A 20,910-nucleotide genomic window follows, 5' to 3' on the forward strand; every position below is an offset into this window, starting at 1 on the left:
TACTCAAGTCCAAAACAGAAATACACCATTTAAAGTCTCAATTTCAGACAAAGATGTAAAGTTGTTGTTTTCTACAACTATGTAAAACACTCCAGTGTCATTAGCTTGCAGTAAATTCACAGATTCTCCCTTCGGAAATTTCTACATAGTCTCTATTTTAACCAAAATTAAAGAGGTTAGAAAACCTACCCAAAAGATTGACTCATGGAAAGCACGTAAAACTATTTATAAAGCAAATACCCATTGTAGCAGTACTTTCAAACAGCAAAATACTTCTTGAAAAGAGGCACAAGTATAAACACAAATCTTTCAGACATATTTGATATTTCCACTCTGAAGTTACTTCTGGAAAGGGAAGCTTAAAAGAGCCTATATGACTGCAAGTGGAAGGAATTAAAAATGTTTTCATTTACCTTTTTTCGTTTTCTCTTCTCCAAATTTTGTTTCTCTGCAAGTGATTTGATTGCTTCAATCCAGGTATCGGCCATTCGTCTGATGCGTAACATCATCCACCTGAATTCCTCATGTCTTGACATCATTTTGTAGAGATTATCAAAGTTGATACGAATTTCAGCCTTCAATTAAAGCATTAAAAAACACCCAAAACATTATTCTTCAAATAGTGTACTTTCCAGAAGTAAAAAAAAACTTCTCAAATGTGAACTCCGTGCTTTACATTCCACATTAAAAAAGAAAAAAAAGAAAAAGATACACTTCTAATGCTTAAGTCAAGTCGAGATTTTAGTTCAAATATTTAAGATAACTTTAAACAGACGTATCTAAGCCACATCAATTACTGTTATTTTTATTAGTAGTATTTGGTAGCCCCAGAATACATTTGCAATGTTTCACAATGTATTTATTACTGCAATATAAGATTTGGTTTTGTTCACGTGCTTCAAAATGAGGTTCAAGTATGTCCAAAACATAATATAAAATCAGAACAGTATGCAGAAATTCATGTATATCATGAATCTTCCAAATACAAGGAAGTTTCCTATTATACCATGAAGGAAGAAACATTACTAGAGTATAAATTTTAAAGGGAATAGTCATTTTGAAGCTAGACTGATCTAAGAACAATTGGGTTTACAAAATGAGAGCGCCTATATCTAAATTATGTAAGCAATGTTCATACACAGCTCAGCAATTATCTTAAAATACCTAAGTGCTACATAATTAGGCCGTAAGAGTTTAGAAACAACTCTGCATGCTGTAGAGTTTTTAAAGGGAAAAAAAATCAGCAGTAATCAAAATGTTACTACAAAACTGAAGTGTATATAATGCGTTCCATTAATGCGTTTTTATATATAAGGCCCAGATTTATGGGACAATAAAAATGGACAGTTTAATGTATGGTCACTTAATACTGGTGAACAGTCTATGGATTTGTAATTTTTCTCAGTATCTGGGTACAATATTTTATAAATTTAAACACAAAAATGTTTTTCATGGAAATCTACCACCAAGACCATTCTTTTCAATGGTTCCCAGTGACAGGACAAGGGGCAATGGGCACAAGGTAGAACACAGGAAGTTCTGTTCAAATACATGGAAAAACTTCTTTACGGTGAAGGTGGCAGAGCACTGGCACAGGCTGCCCAGGGAGGTGGCGGAGTGCCCTTCTCTGGAGATTTTCAAGACCCGCCTGGATGCAGTCCTGAGTGATGTGCTCTAGGCAATCCTGCTTTGGCAGGGGAGTTGGGCTAGATGATCTCTAGAGGTCCCTTCCAACTCTGAAAATTCTGTGATTCCGTGAAGACCGCGGTGTGATACAATGACTGGAGAAAATACATGATGAGTTACATACATACATTTTTTTTTTTTTTTTTCAAGGATGTTTCCCTTCAGTTTTGAGGAGCTGGGGAATAAGAATGGTAAATTCTAGACTTATTAGCATTTATGTGGCACAGGATCCCAGGATCTTCTGCATGAATCACAATTACTGAATTATTTCTCACGTTTTAATGTTGTTCTTACCATTGTTTTTTGATCAGTTTCTTCATTAGGATTTTTTGCTCTCCAAGGTAAACGAGGACACCAATTTTCAACCTGTAAAACAACCACATGAAGATAAATCATTCTATTCTAATTTCAACTGGTTTACCAAAGTTTCTCACTGCCTTTATATTAAATCTTTCCATGGTTTAAATAAGGCATCAGCTGATTAGTAGGTCACTGCAAGGTAAAACTTCTTTTTGCAAGAAAAGCTTAAGATGACTTTTTGCAATTCAATAGTATTTTAACATTGCAAATCTGCAACCAAAAGTGGCATTTAGATATTCATTCATGATAATGAATACAGAAGATAAAGCCCTTTCAAGACAGAGGTCAACTGTTAAATGCTCTAAATACTGTTTCTCTGAGCAGTTCCTAAATGTTTTCAAAAAGCACAGTTTTTTATGCTTCTAGATCTTAAAAAAATACTTATTTTGGAACATTTCCCATCTTCCTAGAATATCTTTATAAAAAGGCAAAGCCTGATAAAAATCCAAGGATCAAAGCTCCACCTTGTAGCAATCTAGACAAAAAGCTGGAGGAACAAAAACCCAAACCACCCTATTTGAAGAGTATAGCTACCATCATTATAACATAACTAATAATATCCACAAGTATTAGTAGCTGTAATTCTTAGAGAAACATAATCAGTGCAAATGCAATACTTCTACCATTGTCTATGGGGGGGGGAGGGGAGAAGAGTACAACAGCTAGTAGTGAGGGAAGAAACAGCAAATGGATGCAAGTCACTGAAAGCTCCTGTGCTCTCCCAAGGGATCTTGCTTGTCCTGTAGAATCTTTATTATTCATGTGCCTTAAGAAATTAGACCATTTGCTTTGGGGAAGAAGGAATCTCACCGTTGGAGGCAAACCCATGTAAACAGAAACATAACTGTAATGTGAAAAGGGAGAAATGCAACAGTTTATAGGCCAGTTGAGATACCCCATCACTACCGATTAAGTTCCCAACTCCCAGAGAATTAGAAGTCAAAGTTGCTCTTATGTTTTCTCCAGTCACAGACCTGTCAAAACACAATTTTAGCTTAATCATGCCGCAGTAAGCCTGAAGCATTAGAGATTAAAAGCTTAAGATCATACCAAATGATTGCCTAAAAGACCAATCACAGGAAAATAAATTAATAGACATCATAACCTCATTAAAGAGAAGAAATGTATCAAGCTTAGGTTCCTCAGACAAATTATATAAAAGCATTAATTTGAATGCTATGACTTAATCTGCTCAACATATTTAATACAACATTTGAAAGCAGTGACTTTATCAACCTCATTTGAAAACATCTGGTTTGAAAACAGTGGTCTCCAACTCTGGAAACATACTAGAAATTGTAGCAATTAACAATCCGAACTTTTACTAACGTAAGGTGTGGAATCACTGGTAGAAGAGAGTTGCAAGTTCCATATTACAAAACATCCGCAGTCCCAATCTTTTTTTTTTTTTAATAATACAAATAATTTTGAATTATTCCTAGTGTTAAAACTGTTCTAAATTAAGATATGACATTTCAAGGACTACTGTATGTGCCCCTTTTCTGGCTTTACGTATCTCACATTGCACCATCAGGCATCCTAAAGGAATTGCAGATTTTTCAGAGCTGCCAAGGACAGTTAGCTGCATGTCTTACTGACTGAAAAACACAGTTCTGTTCTGCTTTTAGAAATAGTCCTTGTAGTCTAAATTAAATTACAGTAATTCTAATATCAAATAAACACTTAGGGAATAGGCTCAAATTAATGTCAGTGTACGCAGAGCGCGCAGCACTCATTTTTCCTATTGATAGTCAGTCAATTCCTCTTTTCATTGGAAGGACCAACTTAACTCACCAGAGGGTTTTTAAATGCATAATCTTCAGAATTTGCCAGTTATTTTGTTATTTTCAGGACTGATAAATACACTGGGAAGAACGCATAGACATTCTCTTAAAGAAAAAGGAAGGAATCCTGCTCATTTTTATGAGCCAATGGCTCACGAAGAGCTGTTAGATGGGGGGATAATAATTAACAAGAGCACCAAGAAAGCAAAGATGAGGAAAACGAGTCTGACATACCATGGGAAGGGGAAAACATTAAAAACCTTCTTAATTTAATGTATTGACACAAGGGAAAGCAGCTGATAAACCAGCCAATCTAGGATTAGATTGGATTAGAACGAGGCTTTCTACAAACAGCTAAAGATAGCCTCCCAATCTCAGGCCTTGGTTCTTATGGGGGACTTCAATCACCCAGATATCTGCTGGGTAGACCACACGGCCTGTCACGCACAGTCCAGGAGGCTCCTCCAGTGTATTGACGATAACTTTTTAACACAGGTGGTGCAGGAGCCAACAAGGAGAGGAGCACTCCTGGACCGAGTATTAACCAACACAGAGGGACTGGTGGAGGACATTAAGGCTGGGGGCACCCTAGGCTGTAGCGATCATGAAAAGATAGAGTTCAGGATCATGGGCACTACACACAAAACAACAAGAAGCAAAATCGCAACCTTAGACTTCAGGAGGGCTAACTGATCTCTTCAAGAAACTGCTTGGGGAGATCCCGTGGACTAGAGCTCTGGAAGGCAAAGGGGCTCAAGAAAGCTGGTTGGTATTCAAAGACCGCTTCCTCCAAGCTCAGGATCGGTGCATCCCGAAGAGCAAGAAAGCGGCCAAGGGACGCAGGAGGCCTGCCTGGTTGAGCAGGGAGCTTCTGAAGAAGCTCAAGTTGAAGAAGGAAGTTTACACGCAGTGGAAGAATGGCCTAACCCCTTGGGAAGATTACAAGAATGCTGCCAGAGTGTGCAGGGATGAAACAAGGAAAGCCAAGGCCGCCTTGGAACTAAACCTGGCAAGGGATGTCAAGCTCAACAGGAAGGGCTTCTTCAGGTATATTGGAGGCAAAAGGATGACCAGAGATGCTGTGGGCCCACTGTTGAATGAGACAGGAGCCATGGTGACGGAGAAGGCGGAGTTATTGAATGCCTTCTTTGCGTTCATCTTTACTACCCGGCCGAGCCCTCAGGAGTCCCAGACCTTGGAGAAAGTAACGGGGAAAGAGGAAGACTTCCCCTGGGTTGAGGAGGATCAAGTGAGGGACCAGTTAGGTCAATTAGATATTCACAAGTCCATGGGCCCTGATGGGATGCACCCCAGAGTGCTGAGGGAGCTGGCAGAGGTCATTGCTGGGCCACTCTCCACCATCTTTGAAAGGTCCTGGAGAACAGGTCAAGTGCCTGAGGACTGGAGGAAAGCCAATGTCACTCCGGTCTTCAAAAAGGGCAAGAAGGAGGACCCAGGGAACTACAGGCCGGTCAGCCTCACCTCCATCCCTGGAAAGATGATGGAACAGCTTGTTCTGGGTATCATCTCAAGGCATGTGGAGGAAGAGAAGGCTATCAGAAGTACTCAGCATGGATTCACCAAGGGGAAATCATGCCTGACTAATCTGATAGCCTTCTATGACGGTGTGACTGGATGGATAGATGAGGGAAGAGCGGTCGGTAGATGTGGTCTACCTTGACTTCGGCAAGGCGTTTGACACGCTTTCCCACAGCATCCTCATAGGGAAGCTTAGGAAGAGTGGGTTAGATGAATGGACAGTAAGGTGGATAGAAAACTGGTTGCAAGACAGCTCAGAGGGTTGTGGTTACGGGCGCAGAGTCTAGTTGGAGGTCAGTGATGAGTGGTGTTCCCCAGGGGTCAGTACCGGGTCCAGTCCCGTTCAATATATTCATCAATGACTTGGATGAGGGGAGAGAGTGCACCCTCAGCAAGTTTGCTGATGATACAGAGCTGGGAGGGGTGGCTGACACACCAGAAGGCTGTGCTGCCATACAGAGAGACCTGGATAGGTTGAGGGGGGACCTGATCCATGATTATAAATACTTAAAGGGTGGGTGCCAGGAAGATAGGGCCAGGCTCTTTTCGGTGGTGACCAGTGACAGGACAAGAGGTAACGGGCACAAACTTGAGTATAGGAAGTTCCACCTAAACATGAGGAGGAACTTCTTTACCTTGGGGGTGGTAGAGCACTGGAACAGGCTGCCCAGGGAGGTGGTGGAGTGTCCATCTCTGGAGACATTCAAAACCTGCCTGGACGCGTTCCTGTGCAACCTGCTCTAAGGTGTCCCTGCTCTGGCAGGGGGGTTGGACTAGATGATCTCCAGAGGTCCCTTCCAACCCTATGATTCTATGATTCTATGATTACTTTAATAGTGAATTTCAGGTACACCTGGGCAAAAAATATCAGGGTTACACATACCCCTATGATGGAAACAATATGATAGCAAAAGCAGCCAAAATACTAATACAAATTCTGTTGTTCAGAACATGAAATAATTTTGCAGATAATTAAAGAATCAACTGGAACTAATAAGTCATGGTTCCCAAAGAAATTGAGAGGAAAATCAGAATATGACTAGTGTGATGGCAGAGGGCAGAACACGTAAACACTCAACACTGAAGCTCAAGCACCAGAAGACACTTTTAGATCATAGTAGATCATATTATCAGGTAGATACAGAGCAAAGCAAGCAGAAGTGAAAACTTACAGCAGAGAAGTCTACATAAGCCATAACATCTGTATTTAGAGGTGACTAGTACTCAAGAAACATCATACTTCCAACAAAAACAAGGTTTTCAGAGGGAACAGATATTTCTCCCCACCTCCGGTTCTTGCTTCCCTGTCCAGTTTGAGTAAGAGATGATCAGCAGTCTATACACGCTTTGGTGAAAGGGAGAGGGGTTTCAACTTATGCAACTACACAAGGTATCAAAGACTTGAGAAACATCCTTCATAGAACTATTGGAAAAGGAAATAATAGCATTGAGTTCTTCTACGGAATTTAAAAGCCTGCTGAGTCAATGTTACTTACACAAGATATCAAGCAGGCTGCTAAGTCTTCTTACTGCTTTCCTCAAAAACCCCAGCAACTGCATTGTTATATGTATTTCAAGTAAAGAGCTTCCAGTTAACTGTGTTTTTGCATTGCACTATGTAAAATTAAGGTCTAGAGCAGTACAAAGCCTCAGTAAAGACTGCTTAAAAATCCTTTAAAGAAATAGTACTCAAGAATTTATGTCAGAATTAAAAGCAACAGTTTGCACTAACCCAGATATGTAGCAAAGTGAACTTGGTGTTTCTCTCTATACAGCTCCATGTAATGATACACAGTAGTGCAGAACACATACTACTTCTGTTGCAATTGATTTAAATAACCACACTGTTGGCCTTTTTCAAGACAATCACTTTTTGCTCTCTCCTTCGCTCTTTCATGACTTGGCCTTCCTCTCTTGCCCAGCGTCCCAGGATTCAAGTTCAACTGAGCACTTATGCACTTCCTGACCAGAACATGCCACCTCTCACCTTTAAGCCTGGGAACTACTTCTGATTGCAGCTCTTGGCAGGACCTACAGTTTTGCGAGAGCTTCAGATGACCTAAAGTGGGTGGGTGGGTTTTTTTGTTTGTTTTTTAAAGAACTAAGTATTGCCACTTTAGCTAATCACTTCAGGGTTTCTCATACAGAACACCACAAGGATGCCTATAACTAAATATGAAACCTAAGTGGTTAAGTAGTTTTCTTGGTTGCCTTGCATGACACAAACATGGCCCACAACAGCAACTCTAGTTGTACTCATCATTTCTGAAGAAGTCCTGCAGCTGTTCTTCTCAGATTCAGACTATTAACCACTGCCATGGGAACTTCTCAGAAAATAAGAGCGGGTGCTATCGTTACTGAAAAATGCAGGAGGGTGCTCATGAAACGCTCTTTTCCCAAGCAAATAGCAGTGAAAACTTAACCCATTTTTCTCAGACTTATTGATGTAAGGTAAGTACAAGTCAGGTTTTATTTCAGTGAGTACTAACCTCCAACCATAGATGTGGGAGAAAGCAAGGTAAGGAATGTCTAAAACTGCTCCGATTGACTTGAGCGGAGGCCTTCAACCTCCTTTGTCTCGTGTGACAAATAAGCATGAACAGTGATGCAAGCTCTGCAAAAACACCTGGCTCCTGGAACTTCCTTTTCTCCTCTTGCTCCCAAATTGCGTAAAGAATGCCTATCAGCTTTCATTGAAACTACCAGGGATGAGACAGAGATAGGGCAGGGAACGTGAGGAGAAGAATTAGCGACTTTGTTTTGAGACACATTTTCTGGAAGCTCCTAATACAGAACAGGGTGACCAGGGCGGCAGGAGCTGAAAATCCTGCTTTGGTTGGTAACTCGTAACAGAAACGTTTGCAGAAAATGCAACGGCATAAAAACATAACTTGTCCTGGGACAGGAATATTTGTGATCAAATAACACGTACAACGGGAAAAAAGTGTGTGTATACATAAAAAGGTGTCTATAGATGTGTACGTATATGATTATAAACAGGAAGACGATACAGCAGGTGCTAAGGCTGCAGTATGGAGTTACAAATCTGGTATTGTTCCAAGCATTGGCAATGACAGAAAGGGTTATGACACCACTAAAGTGGGTCTAGATGAAATTGCTATCAGAAACATACAAGTACTTCAGCTTTGAATTTGTTTAGGAACAGATTATCCACATGCAACAAGCCCTAAGTTCCAGCAAAGGGAAGGAGGGCAGCGGTGTTCGTTCAGATCCTGTTCTTCAACTTGTTTATGTGTTTCATTTGATCATTTAAGACAAAACACAGACGTTGTCTCTGAAGAAGGAACTAGGACTCCTCCCTTTTCAGGACAACCTTCCTCTCGCTGGGTTAGCATCGGTTATTTCTGTAGCTTATTCTCCCCATAGCAACCATTACACTGTCAGGCACATGATTTAAGAGGAAGGATGTGATATCAGACTACGGATTAGCAGTTAAAGAAGATTGTTGGAAAGCAGCAACTGCAGATTTGAAGACTGACCGTTTTTTGGATGAGCGATATGAACACTAAGCTATTATTCAGAGCACACTATATTTATCTTTGTACCGTCCTGTTTTTGAATAAGGCCAGCTGCGCTTCCTGTACCTAGTGTTGAATTCAACGCTGATCAAATGTATTAGGTAGCCTTTGGTCAGGCCCAAGAAACTAGGTCCACCTGAGAAGGCAAGTGTTCCCTACTTATTTTTGAATCGCAGTAGACAGCACTGTCTAGAGTATATGTAGTTAGCTCCACAAGGTTGGGTTGCATGGTAGTTTAGAAGTTAAAACTTTAAGTGCTACTTGATTCCAGATATTAGTGAAAAGTCAGTGTTCCGAACTGCTTTGGGGTGTGAATGCCTGGATTTTGCTTAAACTGAACTGAAGAATTTCTCTAGTCCCTTATCATAGACAGTCCCCTCTCACAGTGACTTTAGCTTTACGTAGCTTACTGGTAAGTGAGTTAACACGAAAAAAAGACCCCCCAAACAAACCTAAGAAATTAGAAGAGTATGTTTTATAGAAGCTTTGCGGGTATCTGTTCCAGTAACTCTTCCTCAGAAACACAGTGTAACTGCAGGGAAGTGAAGATTGCAGCACTCTATTACAGAGCAAGTACTTCAACCGCAGTTAGAAGAACCTGACAGACATCTGCAGTACTGAAGTAGTCTGAACACCCTCCAAACTGAATGAAAATATACTCTGCCGGCAACTCTCCACATCCAAAATTTCAGGAAGTCCTTTACGCTTCTAAAAAGTCATAGCGGGAGTTTAATAAAGCAGAAGCTGGAGTACTGTCTCTAAACACCTGGGATAATCTTCATTTTGGACTCTTCTGAAGGGCAGGTGTAGCCTATCTACAGGGAAACCAAAGCAACCTTCTTTGCACATCAGGTGAAGAGCATTATTGCTCAGTGTACTTCTATCCATGCTGAAGTGCTGTCGTTAGGTATCTCATGTCAGTCCCAGAGTGAGAAATAAAAAATAAAATAAATAAATAAAAAAAATCAAGCACTGCTGTATATCTGGTGAAAGAAGGCACATCTTTAAATTTATTAGTCAGTATGAAGGCAGGCAGAGAAGAAAACTTGCAATATTCACTTAGAAAATCCATTTGAGAATTTGATGCGAAAGAACTGCTCCCACTGGGAAGGTGACTTCCTGAACTCCTCCAGAAGCTGTAATATCTATATTTTGTTTAGCATTTCCTCAGTGATAAGTAGTCATTTTGAAGATGCTACAAAATCTACAGTGTGCAAGATGACTGCCTGCCAGTTTAGTGAGATGGTGGAGCGTACAGGTAATTTTAGATTCGGTTGTTTCCAAAGGCAAATCTCAAACATTAGGTGTTAGGCACCCACAGTCCCTAACTAATACTGCAATATGAAATTTTATACATAAGCATCAATCAACAAACAGTCTCTTACCAAACTTTGGTAATATGCACTAAATTTGATTCCTCTCTTACACCAGCATCTACGGCTTTTCCAACAAGACAGAAACAGACTAATCCCAGTTTAAAATGGCAGAAGTAGAAAAGATAACTGAGCCCAAATCGCCCAAATCCAGGCCAATACACTAATGGATGATTTGGGGACAAAGTGCTGACTATCATCAACATTTCAATTTCTCAGGGACGCATGTAAGATGACTAAACAAGTTCAAGGTTTTGCTGCTTTACGTTTCAGACAACAATACTATTTTTGTCAATTTTCTGAGTCATTGTGTAGAATTCAAAGAAGCTGGTTTGACACTACATGACACTGAAGAAATGCAAATCATTAACTTGTCTCAATGTCAGAAATTAGCTTACACACGCAGCAGAAGTTGTGGAAAGGGGACTTCCACACAGACATGAGCAAATTGCAGTAAACTAGCAAAACCACAAGGATTTGAGGAAGCCGTATAATTATGATTCCCAGGCGTTATCACTAAAATGTGCCTCAGACGACAGCTTGCATTCTGGAAACAAACCCACATCCAAAATCACCTTTAGTTTGTGTTTTTCTGCTTTATCCCTCAAAGCAAAAGTAAAAGCATAAAGAAAAATATTCCTGCGACCAAACCATGCATTTTGTTTCCGTCAAGTCTGAAAGACTGAAAACAAGAATTCTCTCTAGTGGTATAGTAGCACATGCGCAAAAGCTACAGAAGCCTCCAAGAATGGTGTTTGAAACAGTTTTAGTCTTTTGACTCATCCACAGGATGAGGGGTAATTGCTTCAAACTGGAAGAAGGCAGATTTAGATTAGATATCAGGAAAAAGTTTTTCACTCTGAGGGTGGTGAGGCACTGAAACAAATTGCCCAGGGAAGCTGTGGCTCTCCCATCCCTGGCGGTGTTCAAGGCCAGGCTGGATGGGGCTTGGAGCGACCTGGGCTGGTGGGAGATGTCCCTGCCCAGGGCAGGGGGGTTGGAACTCAATGATCCCTTCCAACCTAAACCATTCTGTGATAGTTTTGAAGCATTGGGTCCACTTCCAAGATGGGTACCAAAAATTATGCTTGCACCTGAAAAGGCCAGCTGGAGAGCCCAAACCTGGGATTTTAATGAGATCTGCCCAGCTCCAGCAGGTAAGTGTCAATGTAATGACCTCTGGGGGGTGGTGGTAACTTGCATCATAGCTACTGGCTGACCAGCTGGCACAGCAGCAGTCCCACTCCTGTGTGGCTGGCAGTCCTCTCAGAGAAAGCACATATCTAGATAAAGAAAAAGAGCAATAAGACCCCTCCACTGTTGGGGTGTTGTTTTTTTTTTTTTTTTGTGTTTTTTTTTTTTTTTTTTTTTTTTTGTTAAGCTGGGAAACTGTGAAAAATTAATTTGCCAGAAGATATTTTTAAAAGCTTCATTCTTCAGCTGCAAACTGACATTTTGCAGTGAAATATATTTTTGTACTGTCTAGAAATGATTTTTTTCACATTCTTCCCCAGAGGCAATGCCATCCGTGAAAATTGTAACTGTGCCAGTGACGTTACAGAGTTAAACAACTGACTTTTTCATAACTAAATGCTAAGTTTAAAAAGAAGTAACTCTTCTCAATGTGCAACTTTGTATCACGGTTAAAAGGAAACAAGTCCCAACTATCCAGAAAGGTTGGAGTTAGCTTAACTCGCTTTTCAATTTTTGCTACTTCTAACACCTGTCATGCTCTTTAATTCAAGAGGATATAAGTCTGGTTTTGCTATTCAGGCCATTTGTGTCTCCTCCAGTTTTTAAAGGCTCCAGCACAGTTAGTGTTATGAGGACTGCACAGCTGCGTATCATCCACCAGGAGCGATCCAGTGCCTGCAGCAAAACAGCAGGATAGGACTGCAAAAATCCTTGCAGCTTTATCCGCAAGTCTGTACAGGGGACGTCTTTCAATAAAAACCAGAAACCTGGATGTGCTGGATTGCTTCTTGCTTTCCTTCTGCCGCCCATTCTGCTCAAGCAGCCAAGACGCAAGAAGAGAAGTGGAGAAGAGCTGTTCAGCTAGCTCTTCCCATGTCCCTGCAGGAATGGCATCCAAAGCAACCCAGAGGAGGCAGAACTGCTAATACTTGCACTTGTGCAGGCTCTTCAGAAGAGAAGACCTGGGACAGCCTTGATTTTGACTACGCTGCTTCTATTTTGCAAACATATGTGGCTGAAACACAACAAGGGCACAGGGTTTTATTCCAAGCTTTGTTTCTAAACCTTTGCATAAACTGTGGGAGAGTTACTTTGCATCTCTCTGGTTCTGACCCATATTACACACCAAAATGTAGTATTTCATGCTCCTTTGTTTACAAGTTAAAATTGTATTACAAAAAGCTCTAGATGAGCATAACATAATACCTTAACTGAACTGCTTTGAAAGAAAAAAGTAGATCCCAAAAGAGTATGAAAGAGCACAGGCACTTGTCACATTAGACTGCAGAGATGATTTTAAAAGCAAAAGTAGATATATAGACAATTTGATGCATATTCTGGCTTTTCAAACTGAGATTGTGCATTATTTGATGCATGTATCATCTTTTCACACAGAACGTGTAAACAACCCTCTTACTCCTATACTGTAACATTAAAGTAAAAAAGAAAAATCCTAACAGTAATATCCTTCCAGTACCCTAATACATTTTAGTATTTTAAATCAGCAGTTTTGACTAGAGAGCTCTGTAGACACATTTATCATTCAGCTGTGCAACCATACTATAAATTGTCAACTCTTCATCACTGTCCACTTTGATAAATTACTCTCGCAACAGAATTTCCAAGTTATCCTTAGCAGCCAACACACCTCATAAATCCACATCATTGTAGTGTTATTAGAATTTCATTTCATGCTTGCATTTGCAAACATTTAAGCTTTCAACCTCTGATGCTGGGCATTAATCATGGAATTAATCATAGGATTAAGAATGCCAAATTTAAACTCAAGGTTAATAACATGCTCACCCAGTATGAGTTTTACATTCAGTCATGGGAAAGCACTTAAAAAAAAAGTACAAGACCTTTGTCTGAAGATACCAAATATACACATAAACTAATTGTACTGTTGTTCCATCATGAGAAGTTGCCCAAATTCAATACTGTTGCTTAAAGAATAATTGCAAATCCCTCGACCCTTGAAAAAACCAATTATTTGGCCTCTGTAAATCTGTAAATGAGGATGAGATGAAAGATCAATTATGAAAAAAAGTAACAGCATCAACTGAGTTTTCAAATCCGATAATCAGAGAAGATTGTCACAGAAAATACTGTGATTTAATAGAATTAAAAAATAATAAATGTAATTTAAGAATATTAGATCTCATGTTCAAGTGACACATATCTTAATTTTTAAGGTACATCTGCATTAAAACCATGAAGCACCTGCTGGTTGACAGAATACTAATGCGCAAAAGTAACTCCGCTGATGCTAGAACATAACCTTTTAGAAGAAACTTGCATCAATGTATCTTACGATGATTATGAAACCGTAACTCTAGTTTCTATGATAAATAACAGGATAAATAATACAGTCATCCTGTACCTTCTCCTTCCTGAGCTTTATAGCCCATAAATAAATCAACACTTGGTACTAGCAATGGAATGAGTCAAATTTGTGATTCAACCCAGCCTTTTTTATTTCTTCAGATACGTGTTTTGGATACGCACTTAACTATTACTATTGCTTCAAGCAATGCACCCCAAACTTCAATGACAGTCAAGTGAGTAAATTAACAGAAACTGCTTTCATTACAACTGAGTTACTTATATAAGACTTACTGTTTTAATCTCAAATATGTAATTCAAAACCCCAGCCCAACCCCGCAATCCTGCAGAAACTACAAAATTAATATTAGTTTGCAATTCTGCAGCCACATTAGCTCTTGCAGTTCTTTACAAGCAGTAAGCCACTAGATATCAATACCACTTCAAAGATCAGTTGCTGTAAGTTATCAAACTGTTACTAATAAGAAAGATGAGGCCAAGTGATCAAATACACCTGACTGTTTCTGGCACACACACTACAAGACAGTAATAGAGCTCATAATAATTGATTGACAGAATTCACTCTTGGAAAACAAGCGTTACTCAGCAAACAGGAATTCTGTACAAAAACCACCAGGGCAAGCACCTTACACAGCTGTGTACCAAACTGGGCCTTTGGTTGCAATAGGTACCGTAAGCTTTAGCCAATATACCTGCAACTTCACTCAAAAACGCGACTTTCATTTTTTTTGTTTTCTGTTAACAGACTCTGCAATTCATGAACAGTCTCCAAGCAGGAGACAGCTGTGCTGCTTAGAAGGATGTACCATCTAGTTCCACTTTCCAAGTTTTACATTCCAAATTCCTCCCCTAAAATGCCTCCCTATTACTACCTCAGGAGCTACATAGAAAGCAACACAAAAAGTGTTCAGAGGCAAAGATCTATGGTTTAACAGGATACCCAGCGTGGACTCCCCAGAGAGTTGCTGCTTACATCACTTCTGTTATAAACATTAGAATTCTCCAGGCTAGAAACCCCTGGAAGACTTATTAATAATAGCAACACACTTCATAATAATTCTGTTTTAATAGCTTTTTCCTCTTTATAAAATTTTTCTGAAGAAAGTTATGATTTCTTTTGAAAAAAGTCTGCAAACAGTTACCAAAAATATGGAGGTACTAAGATGTTCCCCTTCTGCAGATTAAAAGATTACTGACCTCACTGAGGTAAATAAAAAAGGAGCACGTGGACCCATCTACACCGTAACTTGCATAACAGGGATCCGATCGCCACATATCTTTCATCCACTGTAACAGAACAAAAACACAGTCTGTTAGGTTTAAGTACCACAGCATAACTCTATACTATTTCACACTGAAATCAGGAATAACGGGGGAAAGCTGCGAGCGGCTGTATCCAACCAGGTAAAATCACAAATAACAAAAAAGGAATTTTATTAATATTTTGCAGCGTACTGCATCTCTGCATTCAGCTACGTTGAGGAAGTAACTACATACCAGACGTGAGCACAGTTTATCCAAACTGGTAGCCAGGCAAGCACAGACAAATATCAAAAGGAGAATATAATCAGGATTCAGACATATGGGTGTGGCTGGAGCTGACTGCATTGCTCCCCCGTGTTACACTTGTGCTGGAATTTAACAGATCAGTTCAGTTCCCGAGATTGAAATCTGCCTGATTCTGCCAAGAATCTGCCATTTCTGCAGAAGTAATTAATTTAAATTCATATTTTAATATTCAAATAAGGTATTACACAGTCACTATGCAGCCAGTTTGTCAAAACAGATCAAAACACAGCCCAAAGATTTAAAACTTACAGATTATTATTTTTTTAAAAAATACTATTGTCAAAGAATTTTATTTAGAGAAAAAAGGCAACATAATTTCACATATACTTTGGTAGTTATTTCTTTTCACCTTCATGAATAAATTGTAATACATGATAATGATATTTAAGTGTCCAGCAATTTTACTTTTGTCCCCACTACAAAAACAGCATCCTTATATTTGAAATGTCTCTTGGGGGAAAAAAAAAACAAACAATAACCTCCACCTCTGCAAGTTTGTTGGTTTGTGTTTCGTTTTTTTTATTATTTTATTATTTTTATTTTTCAGACTTTCTAAGCAAAGTCTGATGGCTTTCAATATTTGGCCTTTCCAACTGCATTACGAGTAAAAGTTAGAACACAGGAAGTTCCGTTCAAATACACAGAAACACTTCTTTAGGGTGAGGGTGCCAGAGCACTGGCACAGGCTGCCCAGGGAGGTGGTGGAGTCCCCTTCCCTGGAGATTTTCAAGACCCGCCTGGATGCAGTCCTGAGTAATGTGCTCTGGGCAATCCTGCTTTGGCAGGGGAGTTGGGCTAGATGATCTCTAGAGGTCCCTTCCAACTCTGATAATTCTGTGATTCTGTGATAATTCAGGATTTATGTAGAATCAGCTGTGAACCCCAAAGTTCTGGTAGCACGCTTAGTGCTGTGCCTAGCTTGTGAGCAGAAAAGGCAGAATGCTCTTAACAGAAAAGGGGAAGGGAGGAACCAGACAGAGCTGTTGGCAAAGAGAGGAAAGAAGCGTAAACAAATATCTCGCTGAAGCAGAGAAAGGGCTGGAGTGAGGCACACACAGAATCCCAGTCCTGGGCTAGGGGGACGCCAAATGACTCGTAATGGGGAAGAAATCAGGGCTTTTCAAAAAGGAAAAGAACATTTCTGAATTCTGACAGCATTCAAATAATAGCGCACTTTATTTAATTATATAGGATTTTAATATAATATGGCATTTTATTCCTGTCTTAATAGGATGACATTTTATTTCTTTGCAACAATAGTATTAAAGGCTTGAGGCGAGCAATGCTGTACTGACACATGCTCCTAAATATCCTCCTTTTTGATCCGGTTGTTCTTGTTCTACGCCATCGTCTGAGTAGTGACCTCTTTCAACATATATGTTCAGTTTTTAACAGAACACACATAATAAGATTAAAAACAGTTCACTTACCTTTATTTTCCCTTCACAGTGAGGAAAACCATCCATAGGAGGCAACTCACACTGTTCTTGGGCTCCATTTATGAGATCTAAAGAGAAACACAGACCATAAGTGAAATTCATTTTAGAGCTCTGACAGATAGCCTAATGAATTCTTCCTTTTATTTTCATGAATCCACAATCCAGACTGACTGAAGAGCCCTACTGTGTAATATTTGTTATAACATTAAAGCTCTGTGTGCTCTTTTTTAACTATAGAAGAAAATGGTTGCATAGATTTCAACTCTGACTTGCAGTAAAAGTGCTGAATTACAAAACCTGGTCTATGAAGACTTAAAAATTAAGCTAATCCACACTGAGAATAATAAAAAGCAAAATATCTTCCTAACTGAAGTGTGCTTAAAACTACTAAATTGCAAGAATTTGTTTCTAATTGTCAAACATTTGTAAAATGTATATTGCTCTTAAACATAAAAACTAGTTTTGTTATCACTTTATGAAATACCCATGATCTGCAAGTTGGCATCAGGTATATGACCCAATTAACAAACGTTGCAATATGATCTAAATTTACAACTGAGTAGCACTACATCACATCTCATGCGAAAATTTTCCTATGGTCTTCCAAGAATTTTCTTCTTTTTTACTTATTTTAAAATTTTATCATTCCAGATTTTTGCAACACATTAAAAAGTGTAATACAGAGCAATACTTCTAGCCCATGAGCCAAGGAAAAAGGAGCAGTTTTAAAAGCCATTATCACATCAACTCCAGGACAGGACTTTCTTCTAAGAACTTAGAAGAACCCTCTAATGCAGGCCTTTAAGGCAACAAAAATTATTAACGTGGTGGAGAGATTCTTGCCAAAGGCAGCAGAGGATAAGGTTTTCAATTTAGGCAGTTCATCCCAGAGTTATCTAAATTATACCTGCATCTTTTTTGGCTTTTCCCATGGGCAAGAATAAAGATCATTAAAGCCAGCCATCCATCAATCTAGGAGCACTTCATGCTATGGCAGTTATAGTGCGCGACTTCACCCAGAATATGCTAATTAGAAATCTCAGGAAAAAAAAACCAAAACGCTGTAGCATTAGAATACAGTAGGGACAAGTATACAAGATCAGTGGTTAAAAGTTAGAATGCTGTATTACATATAAAAACCACCTCCTGATTTATATATTTTCCATTTTTTTGCAAATAGTTTCTTTTGAAGATAGAACTTGAAATGTGAGTGAAGCATTGCAAAATGGAGCTGATGGGGAAAGAAGAATTATGCCAGGAAGAAGACACTTATTTGGCAGTCTCTGCAGCAGCAGCAATTTGACAAACTGAGCTGTACTGCCAGTGACAACAGCACGGAAGCAAAGTACTTTTTAGGACGACTTTGTAATTTCAAATCAATAAGAACTTTCAGAATATTCTCCCTTATCTTCTTATCCTTATAGGATTCTTGAAGACTAGACCATTGACATCTGCGGCTCTGATTTCTGCTCCAAGTAAGAACATACAGAGCACGCACAGACACATCAACAATTTAAAAGTACGTTCTAAATTCAGTCAGTACAACTAGATAACAAAGGAACTTTTTGCTTTACTACAATTCAGGAATCAGACCTTCCACTTGAATCACATGGAAATCAGTGCTTGAGATCAAACAGTAACAAACCTACCTCAAACTGAAAAGAGGCATGGTTAAAATTATGGCAATTTTCAGTAATCAATATCATGCCATTAGAAGAGCTGTATGGTCTAAACTGGGGGTCTTTTTTTATTTTTTATTTACAAACTCGCAAGCCTGAATACAAAATAAGTACAGAGCTTTTCATAAGGCATGTCAAATTCAATTTTCTTAAGACATGAAGGACATCTTAAATCTGTGACACATCAGAGACACAGATGAACCACAGGGAAACCTCAACTTTCAGCATCATACAGAACTTAGGATTGAAAATTCTGGACATCTGGTCAATTTTATTCAATCAAAGAAGTCTTCCTATCAATTTCAGTTGCATTTGGACAAGTTACACTTGCCATATTCAAAGGTTTTTTTGTTTCCCTCCTGTAGATACTACTCATAGAACCAACCAACTGTAATTTGCAGTTTTCAGAAAGGTAAGAGGCAATTATTAAACCATTAAAGAGAAGGCATATTTAATGGTGTTAACCATGCATTTCCACATACCTTTTCCACTGCAACAGTGCTTTAAAGGGTACCCTTCCTCAGCCACTACCCACCCCTTACCATGCCAGCACTACCATTCACTTGACTTTTGGTTGGATCACTGATATGGTATCAGTTAAAAATAGTTCTTGCCCAGCAGTATTACTTGAAACCACAAACAGAGCTTTGGCACTACAGAGGAAGGAAAGCAGAGCTGGAATGAGAGTCCCCCAGGGGCTGCTGCTGCAGGTGGTGCCGCCGGCACAGCCTAGTAAGGCCATTTAAGCCTTTGCGCTGCTTACTCTGCAGGATCCTCCTCTGCAGGATGGCCACTCCTCCTTAGATTTGATGTTACTCCTTCAGCTCCTTATTTGCCAAAAGCAGAAAAGTACTCAGAAGCTGCTCTTCTGCCCTTTCTGTCGATTGCAAGGTATAGCTTGCCAACATGAAGGATCCATGAACTTTGTCTTCCATCTCAAGCTAACTATGCTATCATATGACTGCCTTCCAGTTCAGAGAGTCAGTCAGGCAAACACTCTCTTCCTCTGAAGTCCCTTTAAGTTCAGGGTAATACACAAACACAAGCTATAATTATTTATTTTACAGCACAAACATCCAGTGTCCCAAGTTTATCACTTATATCATATTGCATTTTAATAGGTATCTTGTGACCTGTCAAAGGAAGGAAGGAGGGAAAAAACCCACAAGATACAGAGAATGGCCTCATTTTTGGTAGATACACAACCGTAGTCTAGTTACTTGTTTGTTCTTGTCATGTGTAAACACATTTTCTGCATGCAAGGGTGTTTTTGTAGATGGGCAGTGATCTTTGCTACTGTTCATTGTTTAAAAGGTTTTACAGGATCCCTCTATCTGCAAGATCTGCTTGCAAGAACTAAAATTGCCTTCTTACAACAGTCACATATTGCACCCACTATACACTTCAACAGCTTAGATGAGCTGTGGCAGTGCTACATACAGACACTTTCCAAGCAGAAAGCCAACTCTCCCAGCTCTCCCTGTTCCTGCTCGTTGCAAGACGCAAAAAGCAAGAGCCAGACATTTATGTCAGCATGAGCTACAGATTTTCTCAGGCTTCTGGTCTCCCTGTGGCCAGCCGCACTAGGGCTTTTCCAGAGCAGTCCCACTCTTGTTCTTCCGCTGGGATGATTTACACACAAACAGCATACTCATCTCCCCAGGATAATCTGTAAGTATAGAGAACACAGAACCCTAATGCCCAGCTTTATCACCTCTTACCATGTTAAAATGCCTGAAGAGGTCTTAGTGCCTCTAGTAGTATTTCTAGGAGTACCTGACATCTTTCCCCCTCCTTGCCAGCAACAGTAAACGCTCCTAGGTTTCACCTTCCTCAAAAATAACACCTTTTTTCCACCATTACAGACTCTGGCTTCACATGCCCACCAGCTTCCCACTCCATCTTCCCACTCAGCCTTACCCTGGATCCATCCCAAACACCTACACCATCTTTCACTTGCTTCGTTCACAGCTACTAAATCAGGTACTAGCATGGCGAAGGCAGCTCTACAAAGCTTAAATATAAACTGTCCCATGAAACAATTTACATAAAGCATTATCCAGAGCAGAAGAAAATGTAGCAATATATGTATACAAGATGAAATGAACGTGGAAGAACAGGAGAAGCAATAGACAAAAGCAACTCTGTTCCATCTGAGTGCTCTCTGGATAAGCAGTATTTCCTTCGTGCACGCAAATAGGAACTAGCTCATGTAATCAGACTGGAACCACATCTACATCAAGAAGAGTTGTCCAAAGCAACACACCGCCTGCAGAAATGGGCAAGTCTTGAACATACTGGTTTCCACACATACGCCTGAGAATTAAATGCAAAAGTCTGGAATCACTTGTGAGTAACTGTGACGGTTCCAGTCAATTACTACTCGCACTGAAGCTGTACCC

The 20,910-nt window shown here is 39.7% G+C and overlaps 1 protein-coding gene across 1 annotated transcript in view; it reads right to left on the bottom strand.

Annotated features, from left to right (window-relative positions):
* MGAT5 (alpha-1,6-mannosylglycoprotein 6-beta-N-acetylglucosaminyltransferase) overlaps positions 1-20,910 on the bottom strand; it is a gene marked incomplete at its 3' end in the record, with an annotated part of 82,934 nt that overhangs the window by 44,977 nt on the left and 17,047 nt on the right. Inside the window, exons 3-6 of the mRNA XM_082483288.1 lie at positions 16,821-16,897; positions 15,019-15,108; positions 1,981-2,052; positions 414-575 (exon numbers count right to left, since the gene is read on the bottom strand). Of these exons, the coding sequence (XP_082339414.1) occupies positions 414-575; positions 1,981-2,052; positions 15,019-15,108; positions 16,821-16,897 (401 nt within the window). The remainder of the gene's footprint in view (positions 1-413; positions 576-1,980; positions 2,053-15,018; positions 15,109-16,820; positions 16,898-20,910) is intronic.

Source organism: Vanellus vanellus (genome assembly GCF_965231255.1).
Source record: "Vanellus vanellus genome assembly, chromosome: 5".
In the NCBI taxonomy this organism is placed as follows: domain Eukaryota; kingdom Metazoa; phylum Chordata; class Aves; order Charadriiformes; family Charadriidae; genus Vanellus; species Vanellus vanellus.